Source organism: Lynx rufus, unplaced genomic scaffold, assembly GCF_022079265.1.
Source record: "Lynx rufus isolate CCGP_SWC_20201006 ecotype Redwood Valley unplaced genomic scaffold, mLynRuf1.p SCAF_2, whole genome shotgun sequence".
NCBI classification, from domain to species: Eukaryota; Metazoa; Chordata; class Mammalia; order Carnivora; family Felidae; genus Lynx; species Lynx rufus.
In genome coordinates, this window is record NW_025814834.1 from 202,761,253 (window position 1) to 202,781,166 (window position 19,914).

At 48.9% G+C, this 19,914-nt stretch overlaps 2 protein-coding genes across 4 annotated transcripts in view; both read right to left on the reverse strand.

The window, feature by feature from the left end:
• Positions 1-1,660, reverse strand: part of DHDDS (dehydrodolichyl diphosphate synthase subunit) — a 29,494-nt gene extending 27,834 nt beyond the window's left edge. For 2 of the 3 annotated variants that reach the window (XM_047083463.1, XM_047083461.1), the window contains exons 1-2: positions 1,597-1,660; positions 986-1,103 (exon numbers count right to left, since the gene is read on the reverse strand). In XM_047083463.1, coding sequence (XP_046939419.1) covers positions 986-1,048 — 63 coding nt within the window. In that variant the 5' untranslated portion in view covers positions 1,049-1,103; positions 1,597-1,660. Of the gene's footprint in view, positions 1-985; positions 1,104-1,576 lie in introns of all 3 variants that reach the window. The other variant, XM_047083462.1, reaches the window with a different exon arrangement.
• A 4,466-nt stretch (positions 1,661-6,126) lies between these two features.
• On the reverse strand, positions 6,127-17,345 carry LIN28A (lin-28 homolog A). The gene is made up of 4 exons (XM_047082222.1): positions 17,315-17,345; positions 16,665-16,849; positions 7,093-7,277; positions 6,127-6,410 (listed from the first exon to the last, which is right to left on the reverse strand). The coding sequence occupies exons 1-4, from the start codon at positions 17,343-17,345 to the stop codon at positions 6,191-6,193; spliced, it is 621 nt and encodes a 206-aa protein (XP_046938178.1). The 3' UTR covers positions 6,127-6,190.
• Between the last annotated feature and the right edge of the window lie 2,569 nt (positions 17,346-19,914).

Sequence of the window (19,914 nt, forward strand, 5' to 3'; positions counted from 1 at the left end):
TCACAGCAAAAATTCACTCCTTAGCCTAATTTCACTGGCCTTAGGGCCTCTTCACTGACTGCTTCGTTTGCACCTCTCCAACAGTTTTGGCTTTTGTCCTCAAGTTGTAGAATAAAAAAAAAAAAAAAAATTTCCAGTCAAATCATGTAGTTTGTTCTTCCCAACACGTGACTGCAGTAGTTCCCCAAAAAGATACTTTCTACTTGCTTGCCTGCTTGAGATCATTTGGCATATGTGTGTGAGTGTGTACGTGGGGGGGAGGGGAGTGGGGGGAGATTAGTATAAGGCTTTGCTGACTCCTAAATTCACTGCTACCCACTGCTTGACAGTCTGTGGTTGAAAGACAAAAATCAGGCTGGCTGGCTTAAATCTCAAACCTGTTATATGGACAAAATATAACATTGTTGTGATTCCTAGAGAAGAAGCAGAGGCAAGATTTGGGGAAGTAAGGGGGTGTAGAAACTGGAATGATCATAGTCCTCAAATGGCTGAAAACAGCCCCAGTAATAGCAGTAATTAAGAAATGCTACACAGAGTGCTATTTTTGGTGTTATGTTTCCTCTCATCCAAAACAACTATATAAAGTCACAGGGTTAATACATGATACACTGGGACTTTTGGTCTGTTTGTCTGTCTCTAGAGCCCAAACTCTTAACCATCATTCTCTACTGCCACATCAAGGAAAGATTATTCTATCTAAATCCAGAGAACAGTACAAGGAAAAATAGATCAAAGTTCCAAGTAACAAACTTCGAACTGTAAGGAAGACCTAACAGTCTATGATATTGGGAGGTCCCAGGGTTCTTGAAAGCATGAAAATTAGGACAATTACCTGCCAGAAACACAGACCTGGAAGTTACCTTGCAATTCAGACTCTTCGGTTCCATTGCTAAATTCCACTTAACATCATGGATTACTACTCCATGTTAATAACAGGTTTTGACACAAGATTACCCAACTAACCAGCAGGCCAACTGGTGCTCACCTTTATGATGTTGGCACAGAATCGCTCCCAAAGTGACAACTCTCCTTCCTTGATCCATGACATAGCTCCTGCCCTGGCAGAGGATGAGCCCAGAACAAGAAGACACCAGCCCGGTAACCTTGGATAAACAAGAAAGAGAACAAATCACCAAAGCTTGCAAACAGCTTCAGATGACTGTGCAGAGTAGCCAGCATTAGGATCCAAAGACACTGGTCTAAGCCTATAACTCTTCACCACCCAGAGTTTATAGCGAATGAGACCTTTGGGGTAGAGGCCTTTCCCTAGTTCTGGCTTGGTAGACGTTGCTGCTATCCTCTTTTCCTTGGAAACTGCACCGACTTTCCTCGGACATCCAAGTCGCCTTCCTGCCACACCACAGTGCCTGCATCCTGATCCTTCCCCGCTTCTTCCTTCTCCATCCTCCCAGAGACCGTTTCTCATTCTGCGTTCCAACACACCAACCCCTTCAGGGGTTGCACCCGACACCTCCAACCTCAGAGGTCTCCCCATTATCATTCCCTCAATCATCTCCTCCACTAGCCCCTTTGTTTCTCCCACAGCCGCGCCCCCCCCCCCATCCCGCCCAGTCACCTCTCTCCTCTCTCGCTCACCGCTTAAACCCAGCACCTGCTCCACTCCACCCGGAACCTTCCGGCTGCTCCAGTGGCTCGACACTTCCTCACGACGTGGCGCTGGAAGAATATGTCATCGCCGGGCGCTGGAACACGCCCCCTCCCGCCACCCAATGGGCGGCGTAGGGCCCTGCGCCTGCGGGCTTGGAGGAGGGGCGGTGCTAATGTTCCGGCCAAAAGTCGCACTCCCGGAGGCGGGGCAGGGAAGAGCTGCGCTCACGTGACCGAGTGGGGCGGGCGGGTTCCGGGCCACGTGCTTGGGGAACCGGCCGGGAAAGGCGGGGCCGAGATCGCCTCGGGGAGCGGAGAGGTCTGTATCTCTCCGCAGATCGGGAGGCCTCGGGCGGGCTCCCCTAAAGAGCGAGAATTCGGGGATCCCCATGCCGAAGCGCAAGGGCGTTACAGCCGCTGGTGGCAGTTTAGGACTGCTGAGAAATGAGTTTGGGCGGTGTCCCGCACGCTGGAAGGCCTAGAGACCTGGCCCAAGTCTTTCAAATCCTGTATTTACTGTTTGCAGTTTTGTTTAGTGGATTTTAATCATTTGGTAAATTCCTAGCTCTAGTCAGTCTCACAGACCCACTTACTATCAATCCATTTTGTGCTGATTTGTGCACTCATATTTTAAGATTGTCAGATTCTCAGGACCAACCCAGAGCAACTCAAAATGGGGTTGAGGCCAGGAAAGCTCTGCTCTAAGAATGACTAATAAAATAACTGAGAGGCCATCAACCTTGATAGAAAAATCATAGGCATTAAGCTCTGTAAGGAAACCTTTAAAGAAACTGTTTAAGGAAACTGTTTAAGGAAAACTGTTGCAGGAATTTGAGCACTCACAAAAGGAACTGAGTTCAATTTTCTGAAAATTAGAAAAGCAGGGAAAAAAAACCCCCCAACTTTACAATTTCCAAAGAACCTTGTAGTTTCTCACTTTGTAATCTCATCCGAGGAACAAGGTAAGGAAGAGTTACTGCACTGGTAACTCCCAGTTCATCATGTGTCTGATGAAAGGGTTACTTTTACCACACATGATCAAAGAAAGCCCTAGAGATGAGTAACCCACCCATGAATAGTCTTAAGCTTTTCCATCCTTCCTGCTTTGCATCCTGGGAGCTAAGTTTCAGCCTAGCTGATTACTTCGGTTTTGCAGAAGGCCATTTACTGAAGCCCTGTAATAGTTTGCTACTTTTAGCAGCTTCCATGGTCAGCTTTGACTTTTGGGCGTGAAATCTCTGGAGTGGATATGTAATTTCTTGGCCTTGTTCTGCTGTTTCTGTGCACTTTGTGTAATAAATGGCATGCCTCCAAGCAAGTTTTTTTCTTCTTAAATCCTTCCCTTGGGGGTGGGGGAACTAGATGTTTTAAAATACAATGTTCATTAGAAGGCTAGCACACTTGCACTCCAATAAAATGTTAACGTTTTTGTATAGCTAATCAGTGTTACTTCCTCTGGCCTCAATTTCCCTAGTTCCACATAGTCCCCTCCCTGGGGTGCTACAGGGGGTTAATTAATTAAGATTTGTAAAAGGCTTTGAGGAGCAGGGGAGAAAGTATTAGGGTCTCATGCCCCAAGCCATGGCCCCATCCTTTCATCCCAGCCAGTGGCACAGGCAACCCCATTCTTATGCATGCCAAGCTCCTAATCCCCTCTTGAATGTGGCAGCTTCCAAGGAAAAGGACAAGAGGCCTTAACTAGAAACAAAAATCCACTGTAATGAGGTGCTAAGAGGACTGAATTTTCAGGATTCATTTCTAACAAAATGGCTGAACAGGAAACTTAATGGTTCTTCTGTGACTTCTGAGTCCCAATCCAAGAAGGTGGGAATTATGGAAGAAAAAACACCCTAAATATCCAACAAGAGGACAGTTTCAGTACCAATAACTTTTTATTTATTCATTGGATTTTCCCAGGGTAAAAAGAGAAGGGAAAAGGGTCAGCATGTGTATTACAAAACAATAGCAGGTGGGGAAAGGAAGTACCCGGCACAGCAAAATCAACCACATAAACACCCCCCAGAGATGGAGTCACTAAAGCCCAAGGGGGCTCAGTCTCCTGCAGTTCAAGAAATGAGGGGAAGGGATCAGGGAAAGAACAGATAGGTACAAGCTTTCCTACCCCAACCCACCCCCATAAGTTCAAGATTTCACACAAAGCTTTGGTTTCTAGCAGTAAACATGGAGTTACATTCGTTCGTCTCCTATTAAACAATCTTGTGGCCACTTTGACATAAGTTTCTTGCACCTGCATAAAAATTCCTGAGTGACTTGGATTATACATTCATCTTCCCTTTCTTGGTCTCCAGACCCTATTTCTACATGGAAGGCCCCCCTCATTGCTTTTGCTTCTCTCTACCCTGAGATTAGAGATTAAAGTAGGGTTGATCCATTCAAATACAAGTGTATTGGTATGAATCACATCAAGGAATGGTCTTGACACAAGATATTAGGAACAAGGGATGGAGTGTTTATAGCTTTTTCAGGGTTTAAAGGTATATGTGGGAGGGGGGCTGTTTTGGGGAGGGGGATAGGGTAGGAGTCAAGTTTTTAGAATAGAAGATCTGGTCCAAAATAGGAAATAGGGGAAGGAAACACAAAAGAAAGGATGGTTCAAGACCACCACACTTTAAGAGGGGTCACCAAGCTATGTTCCAGATTCTCTTCCTGGTGCAGAACCTTTTGTCAAAGATGCTTTGGCTATTTTTCTCAATACAAAAAGAAGTTTGTAAACAATAAAACCCCAAAAGAACATGGAGAAGACCAACACTTTATATTTACACAAACCAGACCACCTAGCAATCACCCAATCAGCTATTCGTGAAGTCCTACAAAACCCAGACAAATACGATATAACTAGCAGTGGGGGGGGGGGAGCAGCGATTGGAGGAGACAAGAACCCAGGATCAGACACACATCACCCAATGCGTTCTATTGCATTTGCCCCGTTTCAACACAGTGAGGTAGGTTTGTGGTGATCTCACAGCATGTAAACGAAACCTTTTCTCCTTTAGCTACCACGACATTAATCACTGCTACAGCAGGGCAGGACACTGGCTCTGGGCACCACAACGCCATGGCTTATGGTCTCTCTGGAAGCCAATAAGAAAAGCCCAGAATTTACAAAAGTTGAGAAATTTAGCCTTTGCTTCATACACCCATCCCTGGGCAGCTCAAGATGGGTACAGAGGTATTGTTCTTAAAGCTATTCTTACCAACTCTTTTTTTTTTTTTTAAACACACACACACACTCTCTCTCTCTCTCTCTCTCTCACACACACACACACACACACACACACACACACACACACACCCTGTTGTGCATGGTAGGCCTAGCCCAATCCAGTGAAGGATGGATCTGGTATGTAAAGTGAGTCCCGTGCCCTGGGATTAGAAGTCTGGAACAGAAATCCTTTACTATACTTAGACAGCCCTCTCCTAACCTTGGCTTTGGCTCTGCACCTTTTGGCTCGGTGCAGCCTCTTCAAACCTTCCCGTACCACCTTTTCCTGTTCGGACCAATTTCCAATCTTCCGGTAGAAAGAGATCAAGTCATGGGGGCAACTGAGCCAAAACCTAGTCTCCCATGGAACATTGAAGGCGGAGGGGTTTTTAAGAGGACACTATGGCAGAAAAGCCAGTTCTATTTGGCAAAAATGAGGTAGTTCAATAGGCTATGCACTCCAAATAGTTGTTCTCCCTGATGATAAAACAAAACAGTATTCCTGCCGTGCAGACCTGAAGTTGCTGCCGACTTATCCCTGAGATCGCTCATGTACCTGAGAACACAGTGCAGGAACGAGGGCCTTAAGATTAAAATACACAAAAGTACAAAACCAGAACATTTATATTACGAAAAAAAAAAGTTAAAATGCACAAGATACGTCATTCGCACACAGCTAGTGCAGTTGGCATCCTGGAGAAAGTGGGGCCCAAGGTGCGGTCATCCAAGGGAGCAAATAAATAAAATTCTATCGGCCCAGAATGGGGTGGGAGTAAGCTTAGGAACAGCAGGTCTGCAGCTGTTCCCCCAACAATCCCTTTGCCTGCGGTCACAACCCATTGCTCGGGAGAGTTCTCAGCATCTTATCCCAAGAGCGGGGTAGGGGACAAGTTGTGGAAAAAACCCTGCCTTACCCTTGAGAGATTCCCTCCCACAGAAAGTAGTGCTCCGTGGGTTGGGCCCATCAATCTGGTCTCATGCTTGATCTTTACATTCTGGCATGGGAAAAATTATTACTACGTATCCTTCTTTGAAAGGAAAACAACTTCCCTATCCAGACCACTTTCAGAAGCTGGAGATCTGGGGGGCGGAGACTCAGCTAAAGCACACAGGGAGAGATTTTCCCCAGAACACGCTCACAAGCATTTGGATAGAGCATGGTTGGAGTTCATTTGCCTCACCCCTTCCCCCTACCCTGCCAAGAAGGGAGAGGGGGTGATGCTGTGGACCCCGGCCTGAGACACATGGCAGCGCCAGCTGCCCCCTACCCACCCTGTCCCCACTTTCTCCACTCTGCCGATTGATGCCTGCTCCTCAAAACTTCCTGATCACAAAAGCATAGCCCCCACCCACTGTAGCTCAATTCTGGGCCTCTGGGAGCAGGGCAGGGCTATGGATCTCTTCTTCTTCTTCCTCCCGAAAGTAGGCTGGCTTTCCCTGTGAGCTGGGGGCCTGCTGGGCTTTCAGTGGACACGAGGCCACCATGTGGCTGATGCTCTGGCAGAAGTGGCACTTCTTAGGCTGGGGTGGCAGCTTGCATTCCTTGGCATGGTGGTCTAGACCTCCACAGTTGTAGCACCTAGTACAAAGCAGGATGGTAAAGTTGAGAAAGGAGCGAGAGCAGAAGCCTTCCTCTGAGTGAGGACACCTGGGCTCTGATCAGTTACTATACTCACTCTCCTCCCTGGAAACCAATTTCCTCACTTACAAAAGGAAGACTTAGGACTAGGACTAGATACCTCTAAGTTCTTCCCAAATCTGTCATTGTCTAGATGGGATCTTCAGATTTATGTCCACTTGAAAATTCTGAAATAATCAAGGACGGGAAGTCATGGACCCCAACTGGGAACCGCAATTCACGAGATAGGGAAGACACTACCATACGCTTAAGAAACTGTACCGGTCATTCACTAAAAAGAGAGAAAATTAAAGGAGTCAGGCAACTATATGACCTGCTCCAGCACAGAGCAAAGACAAAAGAAACTAGCCACTTGGAGACCTAGTGAAGAAGCAACAGGTACATCCACCATCTTGTCCCCATCACTTAGACTTTCCCATCTGTGATCTTCTTTGCTTCTGAAATAATTAAGTGCCCTTCTCACCTACAGCCCTTTCCTCATCTCCCATACCCTAAGGCAGAAACGCCAAACACCCACACGTTGCCAGGGACTGCAGGCTTCATTGTGTCTTTGGCATCCTGGCCCAAGAAAGGGGCTAGATTGGGAGAACTCTCCCTAGTCCAGCCACCTTCCCGTCCATACCTGTCTCCCTTTGATCTGCGCTTCTGCATGTTCTTCCCTTTGGGCCGCCTCTCGCTCCCAATACAGAACACCCCACCGGGGCCCGTGACGCGGATAGATTCCAGGCCCTTAGCAGACTTCTTAAAGGTGAACTCCACGGCCTCACCCTCCTTGAGGCTCCGGAAGCCCTCCATGTGCAGCTTGCTCTGGGGAAGGGAAACATGGTAGATTTTAATGTTAGTCTCCACTCTTCCACCAAAAAACTGCATACACGCGTTCTTTAAGGTACAAGTGTGATACTATTTCCATGTTATCAGTAAGAAATTATCCACTCAAAGAGCTACCACAATTAAGAACAAGCGATCCATGTTACATTAACAAAGAATAATCATTACATAAACAGATGCCATAACTTTTTTGTAGCTCTTGTCATTTAGACAAAAGTAGAACAGATGGAAAACTCTTAAACGTAACATTTATGAGAAATCAACAAATAGTGGCGCCTGGCTGGCTGGGTCAGCAGAGGATGAAACTCTTATCTCAGAGTTGTGTGTTCAAGCCCCATGCTGGGTGTAGAGTTAAAAAAAAAGATAGGTGGCTCAGAAGGCTGAGTGGCTGACTTTGGCTCAGGTCATGATCTCGCAGTTCGTGGATTCGAGCCCCGCGTCAGGGTCTGTGCTGACAGCGCAGAGCCTGGAGCCTGCTTCGTATTCTGTGTCTCCTTCTCTCTCTGTTCCTCCCCTGCTCACGCCCTGTCTCTCTCTCTCTCTTTTTTTTTTAATTTTTGTTTTTGTTTTGAGAGAGAGAGAGAGAGAGAGAGAGAGAGAGAGAGAGAAAGAGAGCGCGCGTGAGCAGGGAGCGGCAGAGAGAGAGGGAAACACAGAATCCAAAGCAGTCTCCAGGTTCTGAGCTGTCAGCACAGAGCCAGCGTGGGACTGGAATGCACAAACCGTGAGATCATGACGTGAGCCGAAGCCGGACGCTCAACCGACTGAGCCACCCAGGTGCCCCCCCCCCCGATTTTGATCTTTGCACTGAGATTGTGAAAGACAATGACCTGAGTTTTAAAAACACACACTGAAATATTTAGTGATAATGGTAACCTATGATTAAGACACGATGTTACTGGCAAGTTAAAGGGAAAAGACAGTATGACCAAACCTGATGAATCAGTAAGTTTATAAGGGAAAGCCCACTAGGAAGTTCAAGTATATATAGAGAGAAATCAACAGGGAAGGGCAACAGTTCAATACCGTCAAGAAAATTACCTATCTGTTTTAGCTACCAAGCCAGAATTCTACACTTGTATAGCACTTGTATGCAAACTACATTCCAGAGAAATTAAATATCAAAATGTTAAAGTATGGAACAACCTGTACAAGTCAAGACAGATAGACTGATAAAACTATAAAAAGCTACTATAAATCAGTAAGAAAAAAAGAATCACAGAATATAATGCCTAATACATTTTTGGATGAATTAATGAACCAAGAGGTAAGTAAATCTGAATTGTCTGACTTGGAAAGACAACCGGGTCATACCGATAAAGGAAAAAAGATCTAGCATGTTTGGAACAACCCCATTAATAGACTACATGTTTATATTAAAATTTAAAAATATCGACACTTGCAGAGAGCCTGGCAGCCTTCCCCAAAATAGGGAGTTATCACATAGCTAGTTGAGAGGCAATAAACGGGTCAGAAGAACCCAGGGTCCCGATTCAAAGCTCACAGTCCATTCTACCTTGCCACTTAATGCATCAACAGCAACACATTAGTGGAAGTGACAGCCTCTCCCCAGAACAGACTTCATTATAGCTTACTCCATTAGAGTAAAATATCCAAAGAGTGTGTCAAATGTCAACAAGGTGTAGTCGTAGAAAATAGGGATCAGAGAAGCAAAAGGGATCACTGTGCACCTAGTCTTGACGTGAGGGAACATGAATAAGTAGCACTCTTATATTACGCAGGTGGTGGTTGGTAGGAGGAATATTTCAAACTGGGACTTAGGTGAGACATGCTCTTTAGCCAGCCTGGATCCCCACTTTCTCAATCGTGGACATTGTTGTTTTAATTTAGATGGCATTGCTTAAGACAAAGATTCCATGGAGGTAATTGGATAAAAGAGCATAGGGCTGAGGGCCAGACACACCGTAGAGTTCACGAAATGCTGGTTGTACCAATTTTTGGCTGCATGACCTTAGTCAATCATGCAGGTCTGGACCTCAGATCCTTCAGAGAATTGGGGTAACAGTAAGTTACCCATCTAGGCCTCTAATGAAGATTATGTGGGCATGGAAACATCGGGAATGTGCTCAGCAAATATTTCATGTATTATCTGTAGCTTTTGTCCACCAGTTCCACCATGGGAATATCCTTTCCCTTCCTTTTTATTCCCCCAGGAACAGCCAGGGGACGTGATGACCTCTCCCCTCCCCCAACGCTGATGTGAGGCAAGGGGCAGAGCATTAAGGCAGGAACTAAAAACACGGCAGAAAGGTGAAGGGCCCTTTCCCCTTTCCTGTTGCACAGAATCGACCTTGATTTGAAGGCAGATATGCCTGGTCTCTTATTCAGCTGGGATAAACCAGTTGTCAGGAGGTACAATCCCAGGTCCTCCCATTTGCCTAGTGGACTCGGAGGCCGGGACACTCCTAGTTCCAGCTGTGATTCAGCAGATAAGTGATTAAGAACAAGGGTTTGGAGTCTGAGGCCTGTTTCCTCCTTTCTGTGCTAACCTGTAAAATGGAGCAAGTATTAATTTTATGGTGGCCCTATGAGGTTTTATGCATGAAGAGTAGTTAACACATAGCCTATCACACATAAATCCTCAGTGAGTGGCAATTATCATCAACCTCTTCAGACTGGATCAGGGCAGGGTAACAGTGAGAACGGAGTGTCAAGAGGCTCCAAATTTTAACTCGGGTTTTTAGTGCTAACTGTGGAAACTCAGATGGGTTTTTATACCCATCTACACCTCCTAGGCTCACTGTGAGAACAAGAGAATACCAGTGGGGGCAATACGAAACTGACTGGTCCTCTCAGGTCACCCACTCCATCACTGGAGGATTTGAGGTTTATTTAAGACTGTCAAATTTAAAAATGTAACCCTGCAGGGACCTTACCGCAGAGATTTAGACTGGTGGTCTGCAGGGGTGGCTCCCTGCCCCCCCCCCCCCCCCGCCCCTTTCTACAACACATAGTTTGAATTCCTCTCTTATCAGATAGGTAATCGCCGTGCAGCCCCACTGAGCTGGCCTCACAGGGCCAGCATCAGAAAGGAGCCTGAAATTCTTGCTACCACCCCCCACCCCACCCCCAACCACACACAAAGCAGGGCCCCGCCCCTCTCCCCATCCCCTCCAAAAAAGAAAAGGCCTGGGGGGGGGAGGGGCAAAGCTTGAGCTCCCCCAATAGAGCCCAGCCCCAGGAAACAAAGAGTTGACACTGGTTGGTTCTGGTGGTCAGATTCCTGGAGTTCCAGAGGCTGTAGCTTCCCCGGCTCCCCCGACTCCCCCCTACCCCACATTCATCAGTTCCTTCCTCTCCATAATGGGGTTATGGTCACTGAGAGAAATGGATAGAGACACCTTTCTTCCAGTCAAGCCTGCTGGGTCGGCCAAAGTCACCGCCAGCAGGCATCCTCACTTCTCCCTGCCCTGCCATCCCAGGCTTCCAGGGATAGAAGGACACAGGAACCCCTCTACGTTACCTTCGGTCAAATCCTCTATGTGGGAACCCGAATGAGGGCCATTTATTCAGGTAAATTATTTTCAAGGTTGGTGGGGGAAGCAGGTTTCCTTCCTATCTTCCTCACCCAATTTGTTCAAGGCAGGAGGGCAGGCAGCCCACAAGGAGCCCACTCTGCAGGGGAGGATGGCATTTAATCAGACAGAAAACAGTTGCAAGGAGACCTTTCTTTTTTTGGATGGCAGGGAAGGACTTAGGCCAGTTAAATACTTCGACCTTCTGTTTCCTTAATACCTCACCACAGCCTCCACCACCCTTTCCCGTATCAGATACTCCATCCAGCATCGACCGCTGGCTTCAGCAGCAGTTGATACGAAGGAGCTTAGGGAACGTGGTGTTGTGAAAAGCACACAGGAACCCGAGTTTCCCACAACTTGCTCTGTGGAAGTCAGACACATGCTGGTTCTTTAATCATTTGCAAAAGCAGGGGATCAGACTTCATGATAACCAGCTCCAACGTTGCCCGGTTTTAGTCACATCGCTCCTTTCTGCATAGAAGTGGCAGGCAGAATTTGGGGGAAACTTGCTTTGGTCCCAGCGATCAAAGGTTGCATTCTCGGTTTTTCTGCATCACTCAGGCCGATTCCAGCTCCAGACTGTCGAGTGAGTGTCTATCCACTCAGTTCCAAGTGCCTAGCCATACACAAATATTTGTGGAATAAACCAAGTTGTCCACCGCCCCAAACTGCTGATATTCGTCTAAACTTACTATAGGCTAAGGAGAGCTCTAAGCACATCACATGTTGTAATGCATCGAACCTTCATATCAAGTCTGTCAGATAGGCCTCATTATGACCCCATATTACAGCTGAAGTCATGGAAGCAGAGAAGTAAAGCGTTCTCCAAATTCAGTGCACTGATCGCCATCAGCCTGACCCTACAGCCAGTGCTATGCAGTATAATGCAAGTCATATTTGTAAATAAACATGTTAGATGTAGATATTAAAACTTTCTGATAGCCACATAGAAGTAAAGGAAGCAGATGGAAGAAATGACTCAGTCCCGAATTGTCCCCATAGTCCTACCTGGGCTTCATTCCTGAAGGTAGGGTTTGGTAGGGGCTAGGAAACCAACCGGTTCTACCAGAAGCAGTTTATTTGATGATATGTCAGGGAGGGTTGAGGAAAGAGATCTGTCTGGAACCAAAGGCTGCCAGCAGAGACAACCCCCACCAGTCACCTCTGCTCAGACACAGCCAGGACTACCAGTTACTGCCTGGAGTTCTCCACCAGATGGTGCTGCTCATCAGCTGTCAGCATAAAGGCAGCCAGAGGGAGACTGGAGAGTAGAGTTGCTTGGTTTTGAACTGTGAACCAGAGATTTATCTCCCCAGCTTCTTAGGGCAGGCATCCTCTGTCCTCAGGAAGCAGTTAAGGGGACTGAACTTTCAAGGATAGGGCGCTGACTTCTCACCAGGTCCCCACCCACTCAAAGGGTGCAGAAGAAAGCGTCCTGGAGTTTTAAAGCCAGAAACCCAATTGTTCTTATGTTCTCTGCCATTTATAAAAGCCACTAACTCTTCTTGGACTTTGATTTCCTGTCTGAATTAATTTAACTCCAAGCTGAGATAATTTAAAATGAATCTGTACAAATTGCATACTGTTCCTGAAAATTCTCTCTTCCTCTCCCATACCTCCTGACCCCAGACTTAATATAGATAGTAATTGTTACTCCAGCTTGCAGGAAGAAGGGAGGGGTGGTGGTTTTGCCTAGAGCAGTTTCCCCCAAATATAACAGGGAATTCCAGTAGGGTGAGGACCTGGTGATAGTTTGGTTAGGAATGTTCAAGAAACAACCCTGCCCTGCGGAAAGTCACTAAAAAACCACTTCCGGGGCAAGGCAGTGTCACCAGCTAAAAAGGTTCCAAGTTTCTTCTATTGAAAACTTGCTCAGGATGGTGGCACGGCCTTTACTTGGGCCACGGTCAAGAAAGCATGGCTTTTCAGAAAGACAAGGACCCAAGAAGATTCCATAATGCTCAAACTCTACCAACTTTCTGAAAACCAAAATGATTCACTTACTTTAGTCTGATTTCTTTCCTATGAAGGTGAAAATGAAAAACTAACAAATCACCACCAAACCTGTGGCTTCACGTCCATAAGCAAAAATTAGAGAGTCCTATCTGGGTCTCAACACTTTTGACATTCACTCCAGTTCATGCTGCGTGAAGAGCCCAGCCCTATTCTAGACATCAGTTCAGAGAAAGAACAGTAACATTCCCTCCCTTATTATGTCCAGTCTTTCTCTCTGGAGGAAGACCTCTACTGACAAGGACCCCAAACTTGTCCTCCCAATTCAGGAACTCCTTACTTCTTCATACTAGTTCCTTCGGCCCACCAAGTCCATACTAGGAAACTAGACAGCTAGTCCCTTTCTTCAAAGAGCTTATAGGTCAGAGGAGGAGATAAGGCCAGCACATCACTAACTAGATATGAGGTGAGTAATCAGAGGCACCAACAAGGTTATAAACCAGGTGAGAAGAAAGCTCCCTCTACATTCTCCCCTCCCCACCCCATCCAGAAGATTCCTAATCCAGATCCTGCCTGAGGTCGCTCTCTCCCACTCATCCTTTTCAGAAAAAGCAAGCCACGTGGCTTCAGCTGTTTCCAGTTTCTCTGTATTGAAATTTTTTCTCCTGACCCAAACTCAGTCCCTCAGTCAGATTTGGGATGTTCTTTTGCCTCCAGGCCTTCCAATACAGTATTTTAGCTGGAAAGCCATTTTAAACATATTTGGGTTCTGAGCAGCTGTAGAAGCAGGGAGGACTTTTCTTGTTTTCAAATTTCTACAAGTCTTGGGGGTTTGGGAGTTGAGCCACAGGAAACATGAGTTAAACCAAAACTCTTAAAATGGCTATTAAGATTTCAAAATTCTTAGTGAATCTTAGGAAAATAGTTTAGTGCTTTCGTGCACCTCCGTTCCCTGTAGAACTGCGTTTCTCAATTGAGGGGGGTTTTGCCTCCCAGGGGGCATTTGGCAATGTCTGGAGACATTTTGGGTTGTCACAACCGAGGGATGCTCTGAACAAAGAGTTATCCTTCTCAGAATATGTCAACAGTGTTGAGGTTGAGAAACCTCGGTTTAAGGGCTGGCCATCTGCCAATATTAGGATTCATAAACTCACCTAACCCTGGGGACAAGCAGAGAGTTCTAGATCTGAAAATCCGTGTCTGAATAAAAGGATTGTTTAGAGAAATCTCTTCACCTTTTTCTTTTTTTCCCCTTTAAGGCGAAGGGCAAGTTTTCTTTCCTACTTATCCACTGCTGGAGGTGCATAATGCATTTGAGAAAGAAGAGTGTGTCGGGAACCAAATAAGCCCAGCCTTGGAAAGGAAAATGTTAAATTGCTTTCCCCCCTTCTTCCTCCTTTCTTAGAAAGGGGCTTCCCGATCCTCTCTCCTGGCAGATGTTTATCTTAGGACAATTATCCTTCTCACCACATCAGGCTCCGAGGTACCCACCACCAGCAGCCAAAGGAGGGGAGGTTTTCTTGCTGAAGAGAGTGCCTTACCCCCCATGCACACACTGGGAACATTTTCCTTCCCTAGAAAAATTTTTAGGGATCACCCTTCATCTACTTAATTCTTCTCCAGTAGAGCCCCCAAGAGATATTTCACATTCCTCAAGTGCAGGGATTGTAATCACCAGTCTAACCGCTACCATAGAGTTTTGAGATCACCCCAAGCTCCGGCCGCTTGCTCCATAGGCTCAGGGAACTTACAGTCATTGTCCTTCTAGGACTGTTTCGGGGAGGGTGTTAGGGGACTAAATTCTCGAGTCCTTATCCCAGCCCCACTCCCTCTTGATAACTTATTCCACTGTGGAATGTCCTTGGACATTCCAAGATCCCCAAGTCCAGGTTATCTCCCAGCTAACCCATCTGAAGGAGCATGGCGCAGGCTCCCCTCCCCAAAACCTGAAGGTCCCTGCTTTCCTCTATGCCACCCAATATTTTCCACTTGCTTTTGATCCTAAGGTTAAGTGGACTGAGGCACAGATTCATTTGTTCGGGAACACCTTCCTTGGGATTTGGATATCACCAAGGAAACCCAGATGATGAGGGGCTACATTCCTCCCAGATCCTATTCAGCAGCCTTTGGAAGGGAGGGAACAAAATTTGGGGTCTCTTTTACTCCAAGCCTCCCAAAGTTGGGGAAGCTGTCCAGTCCGTCTCCAGACCAAGAGATTTTAATCTCTTTGTGATCAGATAAATGGAAGAGTGGGAGAGCTGGCTACCCCGCTGAGGAGGGCCATTCAAAGCTGGTTCCTGTAATAAAGTGATTTAATAGATCTAAAGAGGCCAATTCCCTGCATTCTCCCACAATTACTTCCTGAGGGTTATCATTCACATATGTAAATGAGACAGGGAGGGGGGCAAAGCCACTAGCCAGAACTAGTTGTCTGATGGGGGGGGGCGTTAAGGCTGGGGGGGAGGTCGAGGACACAGCAAGGAGGTGGCTAAGCATCCTGCTGTATACCCTCCCAGCAGATGTTCGAGTAGTCCAGTGACTCCAAGGTACCCAACATTAAGTGCCTCCCTGCATCCCATATCTCCCTTGTTTCCCCCCACTCTGTGTCCTCATTGAAGGCCGTGCTCGGGAGACTTCCCCGCTGCCTCGGACCAGTCCACCCAGGATCTCCCTTCTTCACCCCTCCCCCTCCAGAATACCATCCCTCAGGCTCCAACCCTTAATCCCCACATCCTCCTTTCCCCTCCCCCTCAGCTCCTAAAGCCAACCTCCCCGAAGTAACCCCTCCCTGCCCGGCCTGGGTGTCAACCTACTGGACCTGAGATCATCAATTTCTCCTTCCCAGGTCCAACATGAAACCTCCAAAGGTGGAAGGGACACCAGCAGCAACTTCCTTTATGTGGTTGTTATGGGTGGCTGGTGTCCCAGGACCTCTGGGACACTTCTAAGACATTTAGGAGAGGGTGAGAGGAAGAGGCAGCCAGGGAGGAGGGAAACCTGAAGTCTCTGGCTCCTTGTTTGAGGCCGGAATGTTAGGACAGCAATCAATGGCTGTCTGGGGCCATAAATGCCAAGCAGAGAATAGGTCCAGAGGCTAGCCTCCCTCCACCCCCTGCCCTGCGACACTGAATTTCACCCCCACTGGCCTGCCTTGCTTTAACTGAGAACTTGGGGTTGTGACCTAACTCCCTCCCAGCCTGGACCAGGAGTCTAAGGCCTGGGCTCCTTAGGTTTTCCTTCCTGGAAGACGTGGACGGCAAAAGCCCAGTAGGTGAACTGTGTGCCAGAGGCGGGTACTCTGAAGAGGTTTCAGGCCCCCAAACAGATTCTTCAAGGATCTGCCAAACTCACTCAGGCCTCAGGGCTTTAGTTTTGGGTGACCACCTGGGTGCTGGAACCTAGCTGACTTTTCAGCTTTACCCCTGTTTGATCCTAGAGTGGTTTGCCTGCCTCTCTCCCGCCAGGGAGCTCCATTCACATGTTAGTGAAAGACGCTGGGCGCTCAGGGCCCTGCTCAGAACCGGCATGTGCTTCCCTGGCCGGCCTGCTGGCCCTCCCCCCACCGGCAAGCACAATACAACCTTAGTTTCTGCCACATGGGGTCACCTCCCTGCCCCCTGCCCCCTTCCCAGGGGAAAGAGGTAACAGACACGTGGTAAGCCAGAGGGGTTCCGGGAAGGGGGTGGGCGTGCTGATAATCGGCTCTGCCCGCCCCCCATCCCGTTGGAATTAATGGGGACTCAGAACTGGGGTGCCAGCGCACAATGAGATCCCACGGTTTCCCTCAATCCAACAGCCGAGTCCGTCCGCCCCAACCTTGAATATGCGCGCCAACATCCCCTTCCCCCGGCAAAGTTGCCAGAATCGGTCTCACCTGGTGCACAAAGACATCCACTGGGGGGTCAAGCGCGACCCCGGCGCGGGCGGTCATGGACAGGAAGCCGAACCCCATGCGCACGTTGAACCACTTACAGATGCCGGCACCGTGCAGCAGCTGCGGCTCCTCGGCCGCCCGGGCGGCGTCCTCCGGCGCCTCCTCCGGCGCCTTGGCGCAGCCACCTGGAGGTTGGGAGGGCGCTCAACTGGGGGGGCCACGGAATCGGGAGGGCCCTCTCGAGACCCAGCAGGGAGACCCGAGTGTCCAGCCCATGGGTGTGCACCCAGGTGGCTGTAGCTACCAAGAAGCTGGCGAGGAAAGACCTGTCCTGGCCGCCTCCCGCGCTCCCCAAGCTTCCACTGAAGCCAGTGTTGCCCCAAAAGTTTTGCTCCTCTTCCCACAACATGTTGCCCGGGGATAGCTGGCCGGACAGGCCCCTCCTCTTCTGTCCGCCCGCCCCCGTAGCCTCGGCGTGCACGCCGCTGGGACACCAGGGTTCCTTGCTCCAGAAATGGCCCCTGAAGCAGGAGGCCGCACAGACTTAGGGTCCTTCGGCCAGGCTGGGGGACATTTCCCAACCTCCCTTTTATGTGGATCCTGGGCGCCCCTGAAGCCTAAGGTGTCCCCAGTAAGTCCCGAGCTCGAACCTGCGAACTGCTGGTTTGACACAGAGCCCATGGTAGTCGGCTGAGCCCGCGGCCCCGGGCCCCTGGTCGGGTGGCTGCTGGCCCCAGAGAAGTCCGGAGGCAAAGGGGTGGCTCGGAGAAGAGGCTGCTACATCTTCCCCAGCACAATAGCGGTGGGAGGGCCCACGGCTTTTCAAAGGCTCCCAAATTCTAAAAGACAATGACCCAACCCCCCGCGGGCAGCCCCCTCCCCTCCCCTCCCCTCCCTCTTCTTTCCCCTCCCTTTCCTTCTGGCTCCAGCTCCGGCCCTCCCCCATCGCTGTGGTCTCTGACACCTCTGGGGTGTCCCTTCTCAGAACCTTGAGGTTTGACACCCCCTCCCCACACACACATCTGGAGATGAGGGCCGTCAGCCCTAGAAGTCTTGAGGACCCTGGAATTTGGGATCCTGTACTTTAAGGACTTAGTGGGGGTCCCCAAAGCAGCATACAGGTGGGGGGCTTGTGGGGGGGGTAGTTTTAAAACCATGTGACTGCTCCCACACACACTCACACACCACCCCCGCCCCCCGCGCAGATAATTATACATTCCAGAGAGTTGGGGGAGGGAGGTGTGAGCCTGGCAGCGCTGGCCAATCAGAGACTCAAACCACCTGTCAAGGGAGAAATGGATGAGCCCTCCCCCTCCCCCAGCTCTTGAGCGCCCCTCCCCCTCCCTTCCCCTTCAGGCCTCCGAGCTGACCCGGCTGCTTGGAGCTGACCCGCTCTCACCCCCCACCCCCGTGTGCTTAGATAGACCTGGAGTTCAGGACACTAGGAAGCCTGGGATGGGGAAGTGGGGGGGGGGGGTGGCTGGAGACCCAGCCCGGCTGATCTCCAGTCCTGACCAAGGCGCTGGCTCTCAAGACGCTGTCTCTGACTGAATGTCTCTCCCTCCCTGAGTTTCCGACTGTTTTTTAGATCTCTCAAAGTGCTCCTAATTGATTCTGTGTAAAAAATCCTTCCTTTTTTCCTTCCAAATCTGTGTCTAAAATTGACTCCACGTGGTGCTTCCTGGGAGAGCAGAAGGAAACCTAAGAGGCTTGAAGTGTGTTCCTCTCTCCTCCAGCTGCCCTCATCCTGTTCCTATCCCAATCCCATCCCTATCCGTTGCTGGGAGAGGGACGAAGTGGGTAGGTGGGTGGAGGCATTTCTTCCAGTCCTCCGGACACTCTTGGGTAGCCAGACCTTCCTTCTTTCAGAGTCCCATCCTAAAGTGCGCTTCCCTCCCCATGGTGGGGTTGGTGGGGGAACTGGAGTAGACGATCTCCTTACTTGAAGAGGTAGCTCCCCTTCTGGGAGATAAAGAGGGTTGGTCAGGGGGGGTGGCTAGTGCCCTGGTCGGAGATGGACAATGGCCGGGGGCTCAGTGCACGGCCCTGGCCCTGCCCCTTCACTTCCGGTGCTCAGTTCAAACTGGACAATGCCAGCTCCGGCCAGTTCCCCTCCCCCACTGCTACAACCCATTTAAAGAGACAGAGCCTGCTTTCGGGGGCATCCGCTTGCTCTGAATTCAGTCTTCTCCACCAAGTGTGTAGAACCTCTCGCGCTTCTCACCCTGAGCGTGTGTGTCTGTGTGTGCGTGCGCGCGCGCGCCCGCCCGCCCACGTGTATATTTAAGAGAAAAAGAGAATGAGTGGGGGTAGGGAAGGGAAAGAGGGGAGAGCAAGGGGTTGTGGAGAGATTTTTTTTCTCTCTTTCCTACATGGAGAGTGCTCTCCAAAAGACGAAAACTTGAGTGTACGGGATAGGGGGTAGGACTTTGGGTAATAAAGAGGACAAATGTGGCCCTTCACTACTCAGCCTAAAAAATACATATCATTAAACAAATATCATTAGTAATGTCCCACTCCCAGTTGAGAACCTTAATTTCGTTCTTCCAAGAGTTCTTCCAAGTACATCAGCCAAAGCCATTTTTGTTTATATAATCCTCCCCACCTAGGTCTTATCTCCCCTCGGTATTAGGGCCTTTAAAATATATTCACTCCCTGTATCTCTATTCTTAAGATTCAGGAGCAGGTGACTGAGGTCTGGCTGAAGAGAGGGAAAAAGGAATTTAGTGGTTTGGTCTCTCTTGGTCCGCTCTCAAATAAGGGTTGTTCCCTCCGCAGGCGTGACCAGCCTCTCTGTCCAGGGTCCTGAGAACTCCAGGAGCCCTGTCCACGGTGCTGAATAAAGCCACGCTCTCCTGGCTCCCCGCTCCCAGCTTTGAGAATGCCTTATTGATTTCCCACCTCCAAGTCCTTCCCAGAAAACCTCTCTTCTCAAACCGTCAATGACCCTGACACGCTTGAGACAAGTGAAGGGATTCTCTTGAATGCCAGAAAAAAAAAAGAGGGAATATTCAGCAGTACATGATTCTGTGAGAGCAGTGCAAGTATCTCAAGCTCCCCTTCAGAAAATTGTATGTAAGAATTCATTTGGCCACAAAGGGTGAGGAAAGAGGACATAATATTTTCTGATTCAAAGGAAAGCAGGGTAGGGGCACCTGGCTAGCTCAGTTGATAGAACATATGACTCTTGATCTTGGGGTTGTGGGTTCCAACCCTACATTGAGTGTAGAGATTAGTTAAAAAGAAAATC

Bases quoted from the DNA above. Each gene is read 5' to 3' on its own strand.
- LIN28A (XM_047082222.1), bottom strand. From the start codon at position 17,345: ATGGGCTCTGTGTCAAACCAGCAGTTCGCAG. The intron at 16,850-17,314 runs GTTCGAGCTCGG...CCCAACCTCCAG, and splicing joins GTCAAACCAGCAGTTCGCAG to GTGGCTGCGCCAAGGCGCCG. The intron at 7,278-16,664 runs GTGAGACCGATT...TCCCTTCCCCAG, and splicing joins TGGATGTCTTTGTGCACCAG to AGCAAGCTGCACATGGAGGG.